This window comes from Cnephaeus nilssonii (genome assembly GCF_951640355.1).
Source record: "Cnephaeus nilssonii genome assembly, chromosome: 1".
NCBI lineage: Eukaryota > Metazoa > Chordata > Mammalia > Chiroptera > Vespertilionidae > Cnephaeus > Cnephaeus nilssonii.
In genome coordinates this window covers 60237048-60256851 of record NC_137072.1, presented here as the reverse complement: position 1 = coordinate 60256851, position 19804 = coordinate 60237048, and the positions used below count along the sequence as shown (strand labels likewise).

General features: G+C 44.9%; 2 protein-coding genes across 2 annotated transcripts in view; one reads left to right on the top strand and one right to left on the bottom strand.

The window, feature by feature from the left end:
- Window positions 1–13087, top strand: part of HERC3 (HECT and RLD domain containing E3 ubiquitin protein ligase 3) — a 91411-nt gene extending 78324 nt beyond the window's left edge. The window contains exons 24-26 of the mRNA XM_079773475.1: window positions 9192–9375; window positions 9579–9681; window positions 10643–13087. Coding sequence (XP_079629601.1) covers window positions 9192–9375; window positions 9579–9681; window positions 10643–10851 — 496 coding nt within the window. The 3' untranslated portion in view covers window positions 10852–13087. The remainder of the gene's footprint in view (window positions 1–9191; window positions 9376–9578; window positions 9682–10642) is intronic.
- Window positions 4045–9181, bottom strand: NAP1L5 (nucleosome assembly protein 1 like 5). The gene has a single exon (XM_079773497.1). It carries the CDS (start codon window positions 6699–6701, stop codon window positions 6315–6317), a length of 387 nt encoding a protein of 128 aa, XP_079629623.1. The 5' UTR covers window positions 6702–9181; the 3' UTR covers window positions 4045–6314.
- Window positions 13088–19804: the final 6717 nt, after the last annotated feature.

The following is a 19804-nucleotide window of genomic DNA, read 5'->3' as shown; positions in this document are numbered from 1 at the left end:
CACAATGGCATGAAACTAGAAATCAACTATAGTAAAAACACTCAAAAACATTCAAGCACATGGAGGCTAAATGGGTTACCTATGAGATCAAGAAAAAAATTAAAAACTTCCTGGAAACAAATGAAAATGAATACACAACAACCCAAAATCTATGGGACACAGCAAAAGCAGTTCTGAGAGAGAAGTTCAAAGCACTACAGGCCTACTAAAAAAACACACACACACAAGAAAAATTATTAATAAACTATCAATCCTTATACTTAGGGAACAACAAGAAAAGTCCAGAGTAAGTAGACGGAAGGAAATAATAAAGATTAGAGCAGAAATAAATGACATAGAGACTAAAAAAATAATACAAAAGATCAATAAAACCAAGAGCTGGTTCTTTGAAAAGATAAATAAGATTGATGAACCTTTAGCCAGACTCATCAAGAAACAAAGAGAGGGGACCCAAATAAATAGAATCAGAAGTGAAAGGGGTGAAGTGACGACTGACACCACAAAAATACAAAGGATTGTAAGCAAATACTATGAACAACTGTATGCCAACAAGCTGGACAATGTGGATGAAATGGACAAATTCCTAGGAAAATACAGTTTTCCAAAACTGAATCGGGAAGAGTCAGGAAGTCTGAACAGGCCAATAACTGATGAAATTGAAGTAGTAACAAAAAACCCAGGAAACAAAAGCCCTGGTCTGGACAGCTTCACAAGGGAGCTGTACCAAGCATTATCCAAGAATTAACGCCCATCTTCTTCAAACAAGTCAAAAGAATCCAAGAGGAAGGAACACTTCCAACCGCTTTTTTTCAGGCCAGAGTTATCCTAATCTCAAAACCAGATAAAGACACTACAAAGAAAGAGAATTACAGGCCAATATTCCTGATGAACATAGACACTAAACTCCTCAATAAAATATTAGCACATCAGATCCAGCAATATATTAAAAAGATCAGACACCATGACCAAGTGGGATTTATTCCAGGGATGCAAGGCTGGTACAATATTCACAAATCAATAAATGTAATACATCACATAAACAGATTAAAAGGCAAAAATCACATGATCGTATCAATATATGCAGAAAAAGCATTTGGCAAAATCCAACACCCATATTTAGTAAAAATTCTCAGCAAAGTGGGAATAGAGGAATCATGCCTCAACATATAATAAAGGCCTTATATAACAGACCTTTTTTGTTCCTTCTTCATTTTAGTAAGACTATCAAACATCTTTTGTGTATAAAAGTTTGTTTTGTTTTTTTTTGCCTTTCAGATTGTTTTTTAATGATTAGGTCCCAATGGTGAAATTGAATTAGGATATATCATTTTGAATCTGTTGATGGGTATCTTTGCTAAATTAATTTTTCTAATGAATTATATCAGCTTATTCGTTATCATTAGTATATGCGAGTACCCATTTCACCTAATCCTTACAAGCTCTGATTATTTTCTAAAAAAATAAAATTTACTTTTATTAAGAAATTTGATATCATTTGTAAAATTTTATATTACTTCTATATAGAGGTTACTTTACATATTTACACAGCACTGATCCACTTTATTGATATTTACCTCTAAAATATTTTGGTGTGAAAAAAGAGAATTAGATAGAAGTGATGATTATACAACATTGTGAATGTACGAATGCCACTGAATTGTTCATTTAAAACAGTTAATTACCTTTTGTGAATTTTTACCTCAGTAAGAAAAAAGTGTCCACGTGTGTGCACGAGCAAATGCATCTGTGTACACATTGAGTGTAAACTCTCAGGCCGGGAGAGCTGCTGTGCTCCATTAAGGCCGTGAGCGTCGGCATGCTACAGTTCTCTGTAGAATTCTCTTAGAGCCCGAGTTAAATGTGTAATACACGTTGCCTTTCTTTCTGCCAGTTACTTTGCGCGTTGCTTACTAATTTGGGCCTATAATGGATTAAAAAGGGTTGATGGATGGTAGTGTTTGACCTGCCTTGAAAGGAGGGTGTCCTGCTAGATGCTATCACGCACGTTTTATGGCTTTCTGAGGAACTGTCAAATAAGCACTGCAGGAAACAGAGGGTAAAGATCAACCCCGTTAGGAAGTGGTGGAAATTGCTGCCTGTGTAAAGGGGATTATAAACATGCCTGTGTCCTGGGGCAGGTGGCCAGCAGTATTCATGTTTGGTAGTTAGAAAACCCTACAAGTGGAAGAAAGATTGCTGCCCAGAGCACGCAGCTGGGAGCCCATGTACTGACCTCACCGGAGCCCTTCTCCACTTGGTGCTGCCCTTTTAGGACATGTTTTTCTGCCCCAAACAGGGTTCAGTATTTCCCCTTTCTGAAGTAGTCTGCTGATGTTCTTTATGCATTCGCGATTGAGACAAAATGATTTTCATTTGATTCGAATGAACTCTATTATATTAAGACTCTTAAACCCTTTGCCAGCCATAGTTATTGCAGATTTTATTCCCGGTTCGTTGTTTGCTTTTGAAAATGTGTTGTTTTCAAATCTTTATAATTTATTAATTTTTGTGTTGTCAAGTCTTTCTTTCCCTGTCTAGTCACTGATAAAATACCTAATGTATTTTACTCAATTAAAAATTTGTTTGAATTTGTATTCTAAGGTAAAATCTGAATTGTATCCATATTGCTAGTTTTCTTAACTGTTCTTACAGGTGAACATTCAGGTAATTATATTAATTTGCAGATCTAGTTTGGGTTTTCATTTGAAGTGTGATAAATTAAAAGTTAATTTGGGAAGAATGGACACTTCTGTGATATTTAATCTTACCATCCTAAGGCCTATTCTGATCCTAGCTGGTTTTGCTCAGTGGTTAGAGGACTGAAGCGTCATGCGTTCGATTCTGGTCAAGGCACGTACCTAGGTTGGGGGCTCGATCCCCAGCCCAGGTCAGGGCGCGTGCAGGAGGCAACCAATCAATGTGTCTCTCCCTGTGTCTCTTCCCCCTCCTTTCCACACTTCTAAAAAGCAATGGAAAAAATATTCTCAGGTGAGGATTAACAATAACAAAAAGGCCCATTCTGTTTTTTCTTTTCATATAGGTTATACATATTTTTATTAGAGGTTTTTATAAATATTTTGATTTCTTATTCTATTGTGAAAGAGAGCCTTTTCTATATATTTTGAGATCAGTGCCTAGAAATAGTTACTGATTTTTGTATATTTATCTGGTAACTGATCAGACTTACACACATACACACACACACACACTCCTCCCCCCCCCCCCCCCCTCTCGCTTGGCCTGGCCCTAAAGAAGATTAATATTGCCTTAAGGTTTTACTCAACTATTGCCATTAGTAACAGGTCAGAGCTGCCTCCCATTCCCTAAGGTAAAGCAGTCAAATTTTGCTTCCATGTAATTTTAACCTTTATGGGAATTGGAAGAAAATGCATCTTGAGTTTTAAATTTTTTTGTAAGGCTTTAAATTAGTTTTACTTCATTCAGAATGCCCAAATGTAAAGTTGAAATACCTTTTTTATATATTCACTAGGGGCCCAGTGCACGAATTTGTGCACCTTGAAAGGAACTGTGGGCCGTGAGGCTGCGGTGAGCAAAGGGGCGGGTCTCAGCCCATCCTCTGTGCCCCCACTCAGCCTCTCCCACCGCAGCCTCTGGTCCCCTGTCTGCCTGCAGCCCCGCTCCTGCTGCTGCTGCTCGCACCAGCTAACAGTGCAGAGCAATTGGGGATGGTACCAGCAGCGGGTGCAAGCAGGGCTGGCGCTGTCAGTGGGTGTGAGTGGCGACTGCTGCCCTGATTGCCCCTCAGGAGCACGGGGTGGTGGAGGAGCCCTCAGGGGTGATTGGGGCCAGCAGCCGCTGCTCACACCCACTGATGGCGCTGAGCGATTGGGACCAGCGCCGGGCGCCGGTTGCAGGTGCAAGCAGGGCTGGCGCCAGCAGTGGGCACAAACAGCAGCTCTGGTGCTGGCTGTGGGTGTGAGTGGGGCTGTTGCCGGCAGTGGGTACGAGAGGCGGCTGCCGGCCCTGATCGCCCCTCAGGAGCAGGGGGAGGTGGAGAAGCCCTGAGGGGCAATCTGGGCCTGGCAGCGGGTGCAAGTGGGGCCGGCACCAGCATCAGGTGTGAGTGCTGGGCGGGACCGGGGTGCGTGAGAGCAAAGGATTTTCAGTAACCACTAGAGGCTTGCCCCGATGGCAGTGACTGGCACCCCGCCTTGATCTGGCGCCCCCACTCACCTGATCCACCATCCCGCTGCTGCCAATGTCCACCATGTTCCGTGCTCTGCTGCCGATGCCCGCCATGTTTTGCATGCGCCCCTTGGTGGTCAGTGCATATCATAGCGACCAGTTGTTCGGTTGTTCCGCTGTTTAGTCTATTTGTATATTAGGGTTTTATATATATAGATGTCACAGTCTTTTATCCTTTTTGGGAAGGAATCAAAACCTGATTTTATATTGAAAACAAAATTGTATTGAATTTCCTGTGTTTCTGTATTAAAGACTACCTTGTTTTCTAACAATAAGGAATCATAAACTTAAGAATATAATGGTGTTCATTTCCTCTCCTTTTGTAACTGGGGAGAGGAGGAGGATTGAATTTCTAATCATGTCTCTTTTATATAATAATAACTGATATATCTTGAGTACTTTCAGACATGGTCTATGGGCTTTATATGTATTAACTCGTTGTTCATAATAACCATGAAGAGGGGGAGTATTACTATCCTCTTTTATAGATGAGAAGAAAATGAACACAGATTAAATGAATTGCCCAAGGTTCATTGCTAAAAGGACTCAGAGCTGGGATTTGATTGCAGGCATTCAGAGTACCAAGTCCTTTTTTTGTTTGAAAATACTGTTTTATTAACACCACAGTGGTAAACAACTTTATGCTTATGTATTTTTATAGATCACTGAGACACACACAATTCAAAATCCACAAAAGAAGCTAAGAGTCTTTACATTAAATGTCCTTCCTAAAAATCCTTAACTGAATGCACTCTATCCTCAAGCAGTAAAATTTGATTTTGCACCATTTTATATTTCATATGTCACACATGTCACATTTACATACAAAATAATGAAGGCACAGCTAATATAAGCAAATGAACTTTTCTACTTTTGAGCTGAGGGTGGGGGCACACATTTAGATTGGTTCTTCAAGTATGTATATTTTCCCAAACATCAGCTTCATTGAAGAGTTCTAAAAGCTACATTTTAAAAGCTACATGACAGCCCTAGCTGGTTTGGCTCAGTGGATAGAGCATTAGCCTGCGGACTGAAGGGTCCCGGGTTCGATTCTGGTCAAGGGCACATGCCTTGGTTGCGGGCTCAATCCCCTGTAAGGGGATATGCAGGAGGCAACCGATCAGTGATTCTCTCTCATCATTGATGTTTCTCTCTCTCTCCCTCTCCCTTCCTCCCTGAAATCAATAAAAATTTTTAAAAAATAAAAGCTACATGACAAAAAGACTTCACAAGGATCAAACTATGTAACACTATATGCACATGCTTTACAGAATTTGCTACATTCTGCATTTCTTCAAGTTAATATTTCTGAAATGCTAGGTAGAGAGGATTTAGTACTTAAAAACATTTTTTACACCCTTGTAAATAGACATTATCAAGAAAACACATAAACATGAGACGGCAAATAATGAACACATGTTGGCAGTATTATACAGGCTATACACTCTCCTTCTCAGAACGATTCATTTCCCTAAATTCACACATTGAGAACATCTCTGAAATGTGAGTGGCTGTTTCCAGGCCTCATTGGCAGTGCTGTCATTGATCTCCACAGGCTTCCTGGGTTCCATCACTCTTCCCTGTCGTGTGAAGCTGAGGTCTGGGTTACAAAAGCAAAGTCTTGTGGATTCTTGTGGATGAGTTTTTTTCTTGGATTCTGCTCTTTCTGCAGTGGAGAATTTCAGGACTAAAGAAATGGAAGAATTGAGCACCGAGGACATGTTCCGTCTTGGCGTGGGTGTCCCGTGTGTAGTGTGATGAACAGTGTGATGACTGGGTTTCCAAGTGGTTCTTCACATCCACTTGACGCCCTCAATAAGCCCTTAGTTCCCGCCCTCACAAAAGAGATCATGAACAAAATAATTTTTAACTTAACTCGCTTTCTCCAACACCTTTTGAGTTATTTATTGGGTTCAAAATGAAAATCAAATTTGAAACGGGCTGGCCAGGACCAGATGGTTTCAATTTAATATATTTTTAGGAATGTCAGAATTGATTCATATTGTATTTTGGTCCCAAACCGGAGCCTTTCCAAGTTCACCAATATTCAAAGGAAAAACATCAGGATTTCCTTAGTCGTCATTCTCCTCTTCCATCGGTGCCCCCGCCTATTCCTTGGCGTCCTGGGGCACCGCAGAGTTGGGAGCCTCATTTTTGGCAGCCACAGACTCCTCCGCTTCCCCCTCCTCCTCCTCCTCCTCCTCCTCCTCCTCGGCCGCCGCCTCACCCTCCAAGGTCCATGCATATCCCTCCATCTCACCAGTGAGCTCTTGGATCTTGGCAAGTACGGGCTTGTAGATTTCGTTATACTTTTTTCCCAGAGCCTGCAATTCCTTATCAAATTTGGCCTTTATCTTATCGCAGCGCTTCTGCAGTGTTTTGAGGGCCAGGACTCGGCATTTCACCGAGTTAGGCAGGCTCTCCAGAAAGTCATGTTTAGCCTTTGGCGCATTCTTTGCAGGGGTCTCCGGCGCCTCCGCGCCGCCCTTGGCCATGACTCCTCCGCGGCACGCAGCCGCCCCTTGCCGCCGCCGCCGCCGTGCCACCTGGTCCTCTGGCCGCAGCCCCGCCCGCCCTTGCAGCGCGGGCCCTGGACTGGCTCCCTGGCGTCAGCTGATAGTCGTTCCCTCCTCCCCCCTTGCGTTCTGCGACAGCTTCCTCCTGTTGCTATGCCATTCTGTCATCTCCCTGGCGTCAAAACTGACGTCAGATCCCGTCACCTGGCTACCCGGTCCCCGCAGTTTGCTTCTCAGTCCCACTTAAATCCCTAAATCTGTCAATATGTTGTCTTGGCCTTTGCCCGCATCTCCCTATGGTTGGTGTGGGTCTGCCTTGTAGCTTCTCTTGGCTTACTCGTGGAGTCGGCTTTGATTGGGGTTGCAGGCTTCATCCCTAGTTGGGGGCGTGCAGGAGGCAGCCGATCAGTGATTCTTGTTGTTTCTCTCTCCCCCTCTCTCCCTCTCTGAAATGAATAAGAATATATTTAAAAACAAAAGACCAAAAAAACCTCACTACTGCCAGAGGAAGGGGGTGGGGGGAGAATGGGGTCCTAATAAATTGTGAGAGAAGATCTGACTTTGAGTGGTGAGCACGCAGCGACATACAGATCTTGTAACATAGAAACCCACACCTGAAACCTATATGATCATATTGACCAGTGCCACCCCAATACATTTAATTTATAAAACAAACCACATCCCAGTACTCCTCGTCTTGTGCATGCGCGTGAGAATCTTTTTGTGTCGCCCTCCTGGGTCAGAGGATGTTTATGTTTTCAATTCTTTGAGCTATTGGCAACTTTTCCTCCTAGGTGTTTAGAGGTCTCATTTCACAGTGTACATTCTCACTAGTGAGAGACTCAGTATGCACACAGACCATGGCCAGACCATATGTAAAGAGAGAACTCGCACCTGCAACTGGCTGCCCAGGAAACCAGCCCCTGGTCTGCCATAAGCAGCCAGCGTGCCGTCTCTCTCAGTGACTCCTGAAACAGCCAGCCCCAAATGGCCAGCCCTTGACAGCTTCTTCCAACTTAGGACCAATCAGAAAAACAAAATACGCATATTTAAAACTTCGCTAAGAGAGTAGATCTTACAAATTTCTTATCCCAAGGGGAGAAACAATTTGTAACTACGGATGGCAATGGATATTAACTAGAATTATTATGGAATCTTTATGTTGTATATCTGAAACTAATGTTAAATGTTGATTATACCTTAACACCCCCCCTCCCCAAAACAAAGAAAAGGCAAAACATGCATCTCTGACCGATCACATAGGAGGCTCGCTTCTAGTTAGCCCCCCACAGCTTCCCCATGCCAGCAGCCTCCAGCCAGGGCACAGCTGAAACCTTCCCTTTTTCTACTCGAAAGCTTTTCCACCTTCGGCCTGTTTTTGAGTCTCTGCCGAAACATAAATGATAGTGGCTGGCTCCTTTGCTATAGCAACTTCTGAATAAATTGCTTTGGCTTTTCTCGATTTTTGTTTATTTCCATGTGGTTCCCATGGTCATTTCATACCTTATCTTCCCACTAGCTATGTATGAGGTTCCCATTTCCCCACATCTTTACCCATAACATCGATATTCTCTGTCTTTTCAACTCATGCCAGTCCAGTGGGTGAAATGGGAATTCATTGTTGTCTTTTCGTTTGACTATTATTAGTGAGATAGAGCCACTGTATGACAGTTCTTTCCAGAGGTGGTTAAGAGATTTATAGAAGGGAGTTACAATCTCATCTGTGAGCTTCTTGTGTATAATGAAAGTGAGAAGAGAAATTTCTGGGGGCATTTTATATAAGTCTGTGAAGGAAAAGAAGGAGTTATGACACTACCTTTTAAGATCTGTGAGGGTACAAATATCAGACAGTTTAGCTTTATTTGTTTCTGAAGAGGGGAAGGAGCCTAGAACCATTATCCGAGACTTTTTTCTTTTAGCAGAAAAAGTCTTTTTCTTTTTAAATATATTTTATTGATTTTTTACAGAGAGGAAGGGAGAGGGATATAAAGCTAGAAACATCGACCAGCTGCCTCCTGCACACCCCCCACCGGGGATGTGCCCGCAACCAAGGTACATGCCCTTGACCGGAATCGAACCTGGGACCTTTCAGTCCGCAGGCCGACGCTCTATCCACTGAGCCAAACCGGTTTTGGCAAGAAAAAGTCTTTTTTTTTTTTTTTTTCTAAAATAAATTTTAAGCAGGACCGTAAACAAGATGAAAACTGGAGTGAGTGCCTCAGGCAAAACAAAGTTAGTAGTATGGTTCCACCCTCACGGCCGAGGTCCTCTCGTCTGACCACCAGGTCACCTGGCACTCGGGTGGAACCCTGGGGCCGGACACTAACCTACCCAATGCCTTAGGAGCCTCCTGGTATGAGAATTTAATGCAATTCCATTTTCATCACTCTCCACCTCAGTGTAGAAGGGGAACTGGATAAATTCTACAAGACTTTGGGCTAACGTGCTGTTTCTTTGGTTTTCTGGCAGGCAGGAATTTGTGGATGCTTACGTGAATTATATCTTCCAAATCTCAGTTCATGAATGGTACACAGCGTTTTCCAGTGGCTTCCTCAAGGTGTGTGGTGGCAAAGTGCTTGAGCTCTTCCAGCCTTCAGAACTAAGAGCCATGATGGTGGGGAACAGCAACTACAACTGGGAGGAGCTGGAGGAGGTAAGCATATTTTTCCCTCCAAGGAAGCCACAGTGGCCTGGGGGAGGTGTGCCCAGAGCCCGGTCTTCTTCCAGGTGTAGGGTTTGGAGGCCTCCTGCATCTGAGAGTTATTTCTTACTCCTACATGCAAGTGGTAGATACAGTGTCCACTACAATCTTCTCATCTATGAGATACATTTTTTCCTTTTTGTCTTTTGGGGCAGACTGCCATCTACAAGGGAGATTACTCAGCCACACATCCCACTGTGAAACTATTTTGGGAAACATTTCATGAGTTTCCACTGGAAAAGAAGAAGAAGTTTCTCTGTAAGTATCAGGATTCTCAATATGGTATTCGTTAGATGTTAGTTTTGGGTGTGGTGTAGGATATACTTCACAAGTAAAATTCTCTTTCAAGTGGTAAACAGTTAATAAATGTTTATACTTTTGTCTTGATATCTCAGGCACAATATATTAATTCCTAGTTGTTGCTCTAAAAACACTTACTTTTCTTATGTTAGTGATTCCTTTAAGTATCATGTTGATGAAATCTAATTGTTTGGATTAATTTGCCGTATCTGTCTAGCCTTTTGAAAATATTACAAAGTGTCTTATTGCCTTTGTAACTTGGGAGGTGTGATTTATATTAGCTTTTCAATCGTGGTATAATTCACATACCATACAATTCACCCATTTAAAGCATACAACTGAATGGTTCTTTAGTGTATTCACTGGGTTGTGAAACGACCCATTTTAGAACATGTTCATCACTGCAAGAAGGAACCCATGCTCATTAGCAATCATCCCCCATTTCCTCCTATCCCCCCACCTCACCCATCTGTTTCCTGTCTGTGGAGGTGCCTATTCTGGACATCTCATGTAAGTGGAATGATATAACATATGGTCCTCTCTGACTACCTGGGTGACCCTGGAGAAGGGGAATACCTTTGGAAAGGAACATGAACTCTAGTTTACGTGAACAAACGTAGCCTTTAAAAAACAGTTGAAATCTTTGGGTCAATGTATAATCAAGGTCAGAAATTAGCCAGTGAATAGCATAGAATTCTTACTCATAGGAAACCAAAAAAGAGGATTTGAAAGGTAGTTTCTTTTACTTTATATGAATGAGCATTTATTAATATTAATGATATACATATTGGCACATAAAGGTAGTGGTACTTCTCACACGAGCCACAGGGTGTCACGCTTTCCTCTCTGTTCCTGGGAGGACGGCTGAGAGCTGCTCCCTATTGGCAGAGCTAGTCATGCCAGTTCCCTCTCTCCGCAGTGTTCCTGACAGGCAGCGATCGGATTCCCATCTACGGCATGGCGAGCCTGCAGATTGTCATCCAGTCCACAGCCAGCGGGGAGGAGTACTTGCCTGTGGCCCACACTTGCTATAACCTTCTTGATCTCCCCAAATACAGCAGCAAAGAGATCCTGAGTGCACGGCTGACCCAGGCCTTGGACAACTACGAGGGGTTCAGTTTGGCCTGAGGCCCCCAGCTTGCCCCAGATTCCCCCTCCTTCCTCAGTGTCCACATGGAGGCCTATACAGAAAATCGTGGGGAGTGAGTTCTATTTTTTTATTGCATAAGTGTGGGGGGACTTTTGAATCCTGAACCTGGTTGATGTGTTTCTGGGGTTGTATGCAGTAAGCAACCTTCTTGAAAAATCAGGGGTTGGGGATGGAGTGAAAAATTGGCGGTTGTCTAAGAGGTGTTTTTGTTTTTAAACCAAATTACTGAGTGCTCCTTGCACTTCTGACTGTGTTGCACTCTGCTGGATGCAATGGCAGTGGTTCTTAAATTCTCATTTCCCAGATGCCTCTCTCAGCCCTGATCCTCCCTGACAGTGCTTCCTCTTCCTTCTCTTAATGTCTCACTCCTTTGCACGAATGATTTTAACTGATCTGTCCTTTCTTACCTGCGCACGCAGACCGTCTCCTCGCCCTGGCTTGTTGCAGCCCTTTTCTAAGGACTAGGAGGAAAGGGCTACTTCAGAAACTCCCAATTCCACCTAACTGAATGCGGGTCCATTACTTGGCTGAACTCTTGAGAATTCAAGGGAGCCTTTATGAACACATTTTGCTGTAAAAAAAATTAAAAAGTTCTTGAGGGATTAGCAATCTCCTCATGTCTCTCCCTGTTCCTGGACCTCCTTGAAGATGTGCAGAGTAGCTTAGAGTGGCAGCTGAGCTTAATTTATTTTGTTGCTCAGCCAAATTCCTGCTGACAGTAAGGTGAGGTGATAAGACCCAACCCCTCCCCTCATCTCGCTTTTGGAGCAAGTTGCATTAAGGTCTTTTAGAGTATCTTCTCCAAGAAAAGTAAAAATAATGAACTTCTTGTTCTGTCCTCTACCACTGTCTCTTCCCTCCCTCCTGTCTTTTCCCTTTTCCTACCCTTCCCCTACCCACTTTTTCTTTCACTTCATCCCATTCTGTTACCCGACTTAATGCTCCCTTCCTCTCCTCTCCTAATGGATGCCTGCAGTCTATTTTTTTATTCCTATTTAAATTGCAAAATTTCTACTCAGATATTTTTCCTCTTCCCTAATTGCTAAGACTTAAGGACGTTCTTTATTATGGAACTTTGGTTTATTGCATTTGAAATGTTTGTTTACAGTGGGATTGGGGGGGACGATTGCATTTAAAGCAAATATATGTATCTCAAACATAATGACATGTTCAACCTTCTTCAGTGTGGGATAGGAAAATTCTACATGGTCAAAGAATCCATGTGAACCTGATTTTAAATTCCTAGTCACTAGAGAAAGACTTATTTATATAAAATGAAGTATTTATGAACCTTGATATAGCATCAAATCTCAATGAAGGATTGTAGATTTTTGATTTTGTTTTTCTGTTTTTAAAACGTATTCCAATTGCTAAATTGGTAGTTTTTCCAGTCTTTATAATACAAGGTTAAAAAGAAGATATACAGTTATATGAAATGTTTATTTTCTATGTGTGTGCATATAGTTCAATATGATGCAATAAATTTGGTGTTTTAACTTAAAACTATTTCTTATTGTACTTGCAGAATCTGTAGCTTGCTTTCAGTAGAATAACTAAGTCATCTACCCAAATGATCTAATGGCAGGTGCCAGAGAAATGGAGAAAAAAGCAGGGCTGGGGCCCGGGTGGGGGAGCAGAGGACACTGAGGGCGAATGGCACTTCTGAAGGTTGTGAGGGTTGAAAGCTCTTCCCATGCAGGGGAAGGCCTGCACAAAGGCTGCACACGGAGCCGTATCTAGGGAAGCACAGGAACAACGTGAAGAAAGCATCAGAGGAAACAGGAAAATAATGGTAAGACTGGGGAGAAAGTATGTTTGGGGTCAAGGAACAGGGCTAAACACTGGAACGTTAGTTGACAGTAAAGTAGGATTTGTTAAACTGTTCAGAACCCTGGGGTGAGGCTGGAGGCAGTGACCTGACTTGAGCTTGAATTTAAGAAGAAAGATGTGGAAAGAGGTACAGTTAGGAAACGGAGTGGGAAGAGCAGAACAGAAAGTCAGCACCTGAGAGCAGTGAAGGTGGCGGCAGGGCAAACAAAAGAAATGGCAGGACATGGAGGTGATGGGAGCCTCAAAGGAAAGGAGAACTTAAAGGCGAATCAGTGACTTGTTCATCTAATGATTGATGCTTATCAGCCCACTTAATGCACCAAAAGTGTTAGAAATGCGGCAAAAAAAAAAAAAGGATTTTCAGTAGATTTAGATTTAAAAAACAATTATACTGTATCATTTTGCCAGATTTAATAGGTGCTTTAAAGAGGTGGTCAAGAGAATAGTAGGTTCTCATTATTAAGTTCCATTCAACAAACATCTTACCTTATAATATCTTACCTTATAATAGAGAAACATGCAAATTGACCGCACCTCCGCTATGCCCACGATTGGCTGGCAGGAGGCTGGGGGCGGGACTCCGGGTGGCATATCCGCCGTTGAGAAGATCAAGATGGCGGTGCCCAGAGGCCGGGCCCATGCCGCCGCTCCCGGGGGTGCCTGGGGCGATCGGCACCCCGGGGGGCGTGGCAGGACCCATGCCGCCGCTCCCGGGGGTGCCTGCGGCGATGGGCACCCCGGGGGGGGGGCATGGCCGGGCCCATGCCGCCGCTCCCGGGGGTGCCTGGGGCGATCGGCACCCGGGGGGCGTGGCCGGGCCCATCGGCACCCCGGGGGTGTGTGGCCGGACCCATGCCGCCACTCCCCGGGGTGCCTGGGGCGATCGGCACCCCGGGGGGGCGTGGCCGGACCCATGCCGCTCCCGGGGGTGCCTGGGGCGATCGGCAACCCGGGGGGCGTGGCCGGACCCATGCCGCCACTCCCCGGGGTGCCTGGGGCGATCGGCACCCCGGGGGTAGTGGCCGGGCCCATGCCGCCGCTCCCCGGGGTACCTGGGGCGATCGGCACCCAGGGGGGCGTGGCCGGACCCATGCCGCCGCTCCCCGGGGTGCCTGGGGCGATCGGCACCCCGGGGGGCGTGGCCAGACCCATGCCGCCACTCCCGGGGGTGCCTGGGGCGATCGGCACCCCGGGGGGCGTGGCCAGACCCATGCCACCGCTCCTGGGGGTGCCTGGGGCGATGGGCAACCCGGGGGGCATGGCCGGGCCCATGCCGCCGCTCCCGGGGGTCCCAGGGGCCGAGGCTTTCCGGGCCTTGGGCACCAGCGGGGAGCCTGCACCAATCGCAGGAAACCACTGGGGGTCGGCTCCTGTGATCGGTAGCAGGGACGCTGGGTGCGGCGAGCCCAAGGCCAGGAAAGCCTGGGGCGGAGGCTTTCCCGGCCTTGGGCACCAGTGGGCAGCCTGCACAGATCGCAGGAAACCACTGGGGGTCGGCTCCTGCGATCCTTAGCAAGGATGTTGGGTGCCGCTGAGCCCAAGGCCACCGCCCGGGGCCAAGCCCCGACCCTGAAAAAGGCAGAAGGCGGTGGCCACAGCCAAGGCCTGGGTCCCTGGTGCTGGCAGAAAACTGGTGCAGGCAGCCAGGTGAATGAAGGTCTATTGCACGAATCTTCGTGCAAACGGGCTACTAGTTTAATAGTATAATAAGTGCTAATTTTGAGGGGCGCAAAAAGCCTGATACATTTAATTTTGAATGGAACTAGCCAAGTTATTTTAAGTTTCTGGGCCTTGGAATCCTCAAACGTGAAGGAAGGGGATTTGACCGGATAATTTCTAAGGTCCCTTTGAGCTCTAACATTACAACCCTGAGAACAGTGCCTGCTCAGAGAGATGCCCAATAAATAATTCTGAACATCTGTGGTGTGAGTGACGTTCTGTGCTCCTTCTAAAACACTGATTTTTCTGGGCTATTTTCTCTTTTCCCTTCATCATTGACTGTTTTAGAAGACTCTTCAGATAGGCATATCTGGTTTACCTTCCTTCCTTCCTTCCCTCCTCTGCAAACCTTGTGGCGTTTCTTCACTGTTTCATTCATCTACTAATTTAATGAAACTGCTTGGCAACTGAACATGTAACCTAGGCAGTTCAGCAAATTCTGATCGCTCCATCTACTCCACATGAAAGCCTTTTCAATGACATACTGCTTCTCTATTAATAATCCTGGAGATAAGGGGTTGGAAAACTATAGCCCATAAGCTATAGTTTAACATTATTTAAAGGGGTGACCATTTTTTTAAAAAGGAAGGGTAGGGGCAAGGGCAGGGGCGGGCTGAAGGGGGGTATGGGGGGGAGGACATATGTAATACTTCCAACAATAAAGGATTATTAATTAAAATACATACATTAAAAGGACGGATATGTGACAGTGACTGTATGGCCTACAAAGCCTAACTTATGAATATCCGGCCCTTTACAGAAAAAGACTTGCCAGCCCCTGTGAGACCGGACTTGTAGGAATCCCAGTAACAGTGGATAACCTGACTGAAATCTTACAAGGAACTTGGGTCAGTTTGACACTGAACCAGAGAACAAGTGCGGGGCCTTTCTGCCACGAGGGTGAGAAATCCGGCTTCTCAGAAAGGGCGGGACACCAAGGGTCCGAGTGTAACAATGGCTACCACAGGGATTGTGCGCTGTGTGCCAGGCGCTGTGCCAAGCGTCTGCTGTGCACTCTCCACTTTAATTGCCACCACTGCCCTCCTGCCTCTGCCACTTACTAGCTGTGTGGCCTTGGGCAGGTTTCGTAACCTCTCTGTACCTCATTTTCTTCCTATTTAAAACGGGATAGAAATAGGGCTTACCTCATAGAGTTGTTAGGAAAATTAAGTGAATTAGTTCATGGGAAGCTCACAGAACAGTGCCTAGCATATAACAAGTTCTCAGTAACTATAATTAGTACATGAAGAAATGAATGTTTAGAGAAAGTAACTTAAAGTGTCATGAAATGGTGGGGCCTGGATTTGACCATTAATCTGTAGTTGCACCCAGATGCTAGCGATGAGGCTGCTTAGTGACCAGGGGCATCACAATGTGGCAGGTAACCTCCTTGACCACACATCTGCAAAGACACTGCAGTGTAGGAGATAACGGTCTCCACCCACCCCCGCTCAAAAACCACAAGTAGCTCTCCATGAACAGAAATAGCTCTGGGTAGGCTCAGGAGTCTACTTAAACTTCAGCAACACAGGGGAACAAAACAAAATACCTCCACCCCCCCCCCCCCCCAAGAATAATCGTACAGAAAAAGGAAAGTAGATGGCTTCATTTTGTCTGCATCATCCAATTCTCCAAACCAGCATTGCTCAGAGCCCAGCTAGAATGGGGTCCCCTCACTGGGAAAGGAGGAGTGGGGTGCTTCCTCAGCCGTTTGCGGCATTGTATGAACGTCCCACTTAAGTTTCGCCCAACCCCGAGACTGGCCAAGCTGAGATGAACAGGGAAGAAGCAACAGGCTCTCAGGAGCAGGCACACCGTGGGACGATCCCGGTCTCCCATGACCTGCTCTGCAGACAAATCCAGCAGCTTCCACCGCTGGCAAAGCCAACAGGCAGCACAGCCGCTGTGGACGCCGCAGATCTCACCAGCTTTCACCCCACGGCGATTTGTGTTCACGGACATGAACCACCGGAGTCCACTTGCTCCCTTCCTACCTCAGCCCCCTCTGGCTCCTGCTGGATATCAGGAACTGCACTGACAGCCAGTCCAGACTTCTGTAGCTATGCATGTGTTAGAAGATACCAGCCTAGATTCCCAGCTGACCCCCACTGCCAGGCATGCCCTTGGGGCTGGCCCTCAGCTATGTATTGCATGCTACCAACCTCACACCTGCTACTGGCCTCCATCGCCATGCACACACCCAGGGGGAGACTGTGTAGCAATAGAGAGCATGCCAACAGCCAGAGCCCTGTACCTGCTTTTGGACCGAGATCAGGCCCTGTCTTCTGTCACTGGCCTGTATCACTGTGCTTACCTACAGCTAGTCCTTCCCGCACACCCCTGGCCTGATCCCCATTACCAGCCCCAACTCCCAAGTGCCTGTGGCCACACCCAGCAGCCATGGTGGTGCACACCAACAGCCTGAGCCCCTGCAGCTGCCAGGAGCCCACAGTTGGCCTCAGCCCTGCACTGCTGTCCACTACTACATGTGTCTCTGCTACTGGATCTTGCCACTACATAGGCACCTGTAGCTGGCCCCACAGCTGAGTGTGTGCGTATCACTGGCTCTGGTCACCACCCCTCCCCCATTCTGGTCCCTAGCTGCTGAGCCTAGAAGTGCTGCTACGGACCCCAACAGCTAGTGCAGCCTCTAAGGACTCCCCACAGTGCTCGTCAGGGATCAAACAGTTGATGTTGTACACTCCAGCAACCTGGATCAGAGATGACATCCCTCCCACCCTGGTCCTGGCCCCATTGCTAACATACGTTCCTTCACTTGGTGCCCTTCACCACTAGGTCCGGGGTCACAGCAAGCAGTGTGCCCCTGCCCACAGGTGACAGTCTTCACTTACCAAAGTCAGTTCATTGAGTCTAGTGAGGTGACTCCTTCAAATGCACAGACACTTACACAAGTGTACAGGAATCATGAAGAATCAGGGAAACATTTCCACCCACGGAATAAAGGAAATCTCCAGGACTTGGCTCCAAAGAAATGGAGATCCAGGAATTTTCTGACAATAATTCAAAATAATGGTTCTAAAGGTGATCAGAGAACTAGTAGAGAACACAATTTAATGGTACCTGGAAAATAATACAAGAACAAAATGAGAAATAAAACAAAAAAGAGATGCAAACATTGGAGCTAAAGAATACAATGACTGACCCGGCCCGGGTGTCTCAATGGTTGAGCATTGACCCATGAACCAGGAGGTCATGGTTCCATTCCTGAACAGAGCACATGCCCCAGTTGCAGGCTTGATCCCAGGTGGGGGCGTGCGGAAGGCAGACGATCAATAATTCTCACCATTGATGTTTCTCTCACTCTCCCTCTTCCTTCCTCTCTGAAATCAATAAAAATATACCTTAAAATTAAAATTAAAAACCTCTAGTTTGTGTTAAAAAGAAGACAATGACGGACGAATTCAATGGAGAGCTTCACCACTAGACTGGAACAAGCAAAAGCATCAGTGAGCTTGAAGATGGATCACTTGAAATTATCCACTTGGGGTGAAAAAAATGAAAAGGAATAAAAAAGACCAACAGGACTTATGGGACACCATTAAGAAAAACAATGTGTAGATTATTAGAGTCACAGAGAAGCAAGGAGAAAGGGCTGGAAAGCTTATCTAAATAAATAATGGCTGAGAACATCTCAAACCTGGGAGAGATTTGAGTATAAAAGCACTCCAATATTTCAATCACATGATTTTCTCAAAAACATAATAAACTTGTCTAAAATAGAAACAGAATTTTAAGACAGCAAGAGGGAAAGAAATACATGATACAAAGGTACCCACATAAGGCTATGAGCAGATTTTTCCAGCAGAGAACTTGCAGGCCAGGAGAAAATGAAATGACACCAAGTACTGAGAGAAAATAAACCCTGCCAACCAAGTATACTTTACCCAGCAAAGTTGTTCTTCAGAAATGAAGGTGAGATAGGCTTTCCCAACCAAAAGCTGAGAGCTCATCACCACCAGACTTGACTTACAAGAAATGATTAAAGGAATCCTTCAAGCTGAAATAAAAGGATGCTATTTGGTAACATGAAAACATAAAATACATTGGTTAAGGTAAGTATATAGTCAGATTTAGAATACTCAAATACTATGATATGGTATGTGTTAATCATTTAACTCCAGTACAGAGGATAAAGGGCAAAAGTATTAAAAATAGCTATAGCTACAAAAATTTATTAAAACACACACAATATAAAATATGTAAAATGGGACATCAAAAAGGAGTAAAAGGGTAGAGTTTTTGTATGTGATCAAAGTTAAATTGTTATCAGCATCAAATAGACTGTTATAGCTATAAAATATTTTATAAGCCTCATGGTAACCATAAAGCAGAAATCTACAGTAGAGTTATAAAAGATAAGAGAAAGCATACCAATATGGAAAATTACCAATTCACAAAGCAAGGCAGCAAGAGAGGAACAAAGAAACAATAAGATGGCGTTAGAAATCTTTACCTATCAATAATTAAACGTAAATGGATTGAATTCTCAAAAGACATACAGCAACTGGATGGTTTAAAAAAAAAAGATCAACGATATGCTGCCTACAAGAGACTCATTTTAAGAATACACATGGGCTGAAAGTGAAAGGATGGACAAATACTCATGCATGTGAAAACCATAAGAGAGGTGTAACTGTCAGACAAATGACACTTTAAGACAAGCATGTCAAACTCACGGCCTTCAGGCCGCATGTGACCCATATTTTTGCAGCCCAGCTAATATAACGGCATGTAAGAGATGTTTTAGTAAAAATTTTGTGACTTAATCTTTACAATATTCTGTTATACATAATTATTAATAACAAACTACAACGTTCACTAATGACTGATTATTATAATCGTGTTGCATTTATTTCCTTTATACCTTACATGTAGGCGCACCATTTCTCTCCACTAATACTAGCAGCGAATATTTTAGCAGCCAATTGCCACATCATTAGTCTTGGACTGACTTGTTTGGTGTGCACAACAGGAAACATTTTGCTTTCGGAAAACAAGAAAAATAGGTTTATTTGCGTTACATATATTAATTTGTGCAGTTATTCAGTGTCTGGTAAGTTAATGTTCAAGAAAAAAATATTAATTTTTATTAAAATGTTCTATTATTTTATGTTAACAACTAGAGTCCCGGTGCATGAAAATTCATGCACTGAAGGGGGGTCCCTCAGCCCAGCCTGCCCCCTCTCACAGTCCGGGAGCCCTCAGGGGCAAGTGGCGACCCGGGCAAGTGGCAACCCATTACACCTCTGCTGCTGCCACTGCTGGCAGCACAAGCCTCAGCCGGCCCTGGTTACCTGAGCCTCAGGCCGGCCCTGGGTGGCTGGAGGGCTGAGGGGACTGGGAAACTCCGGAGGCAGGCAC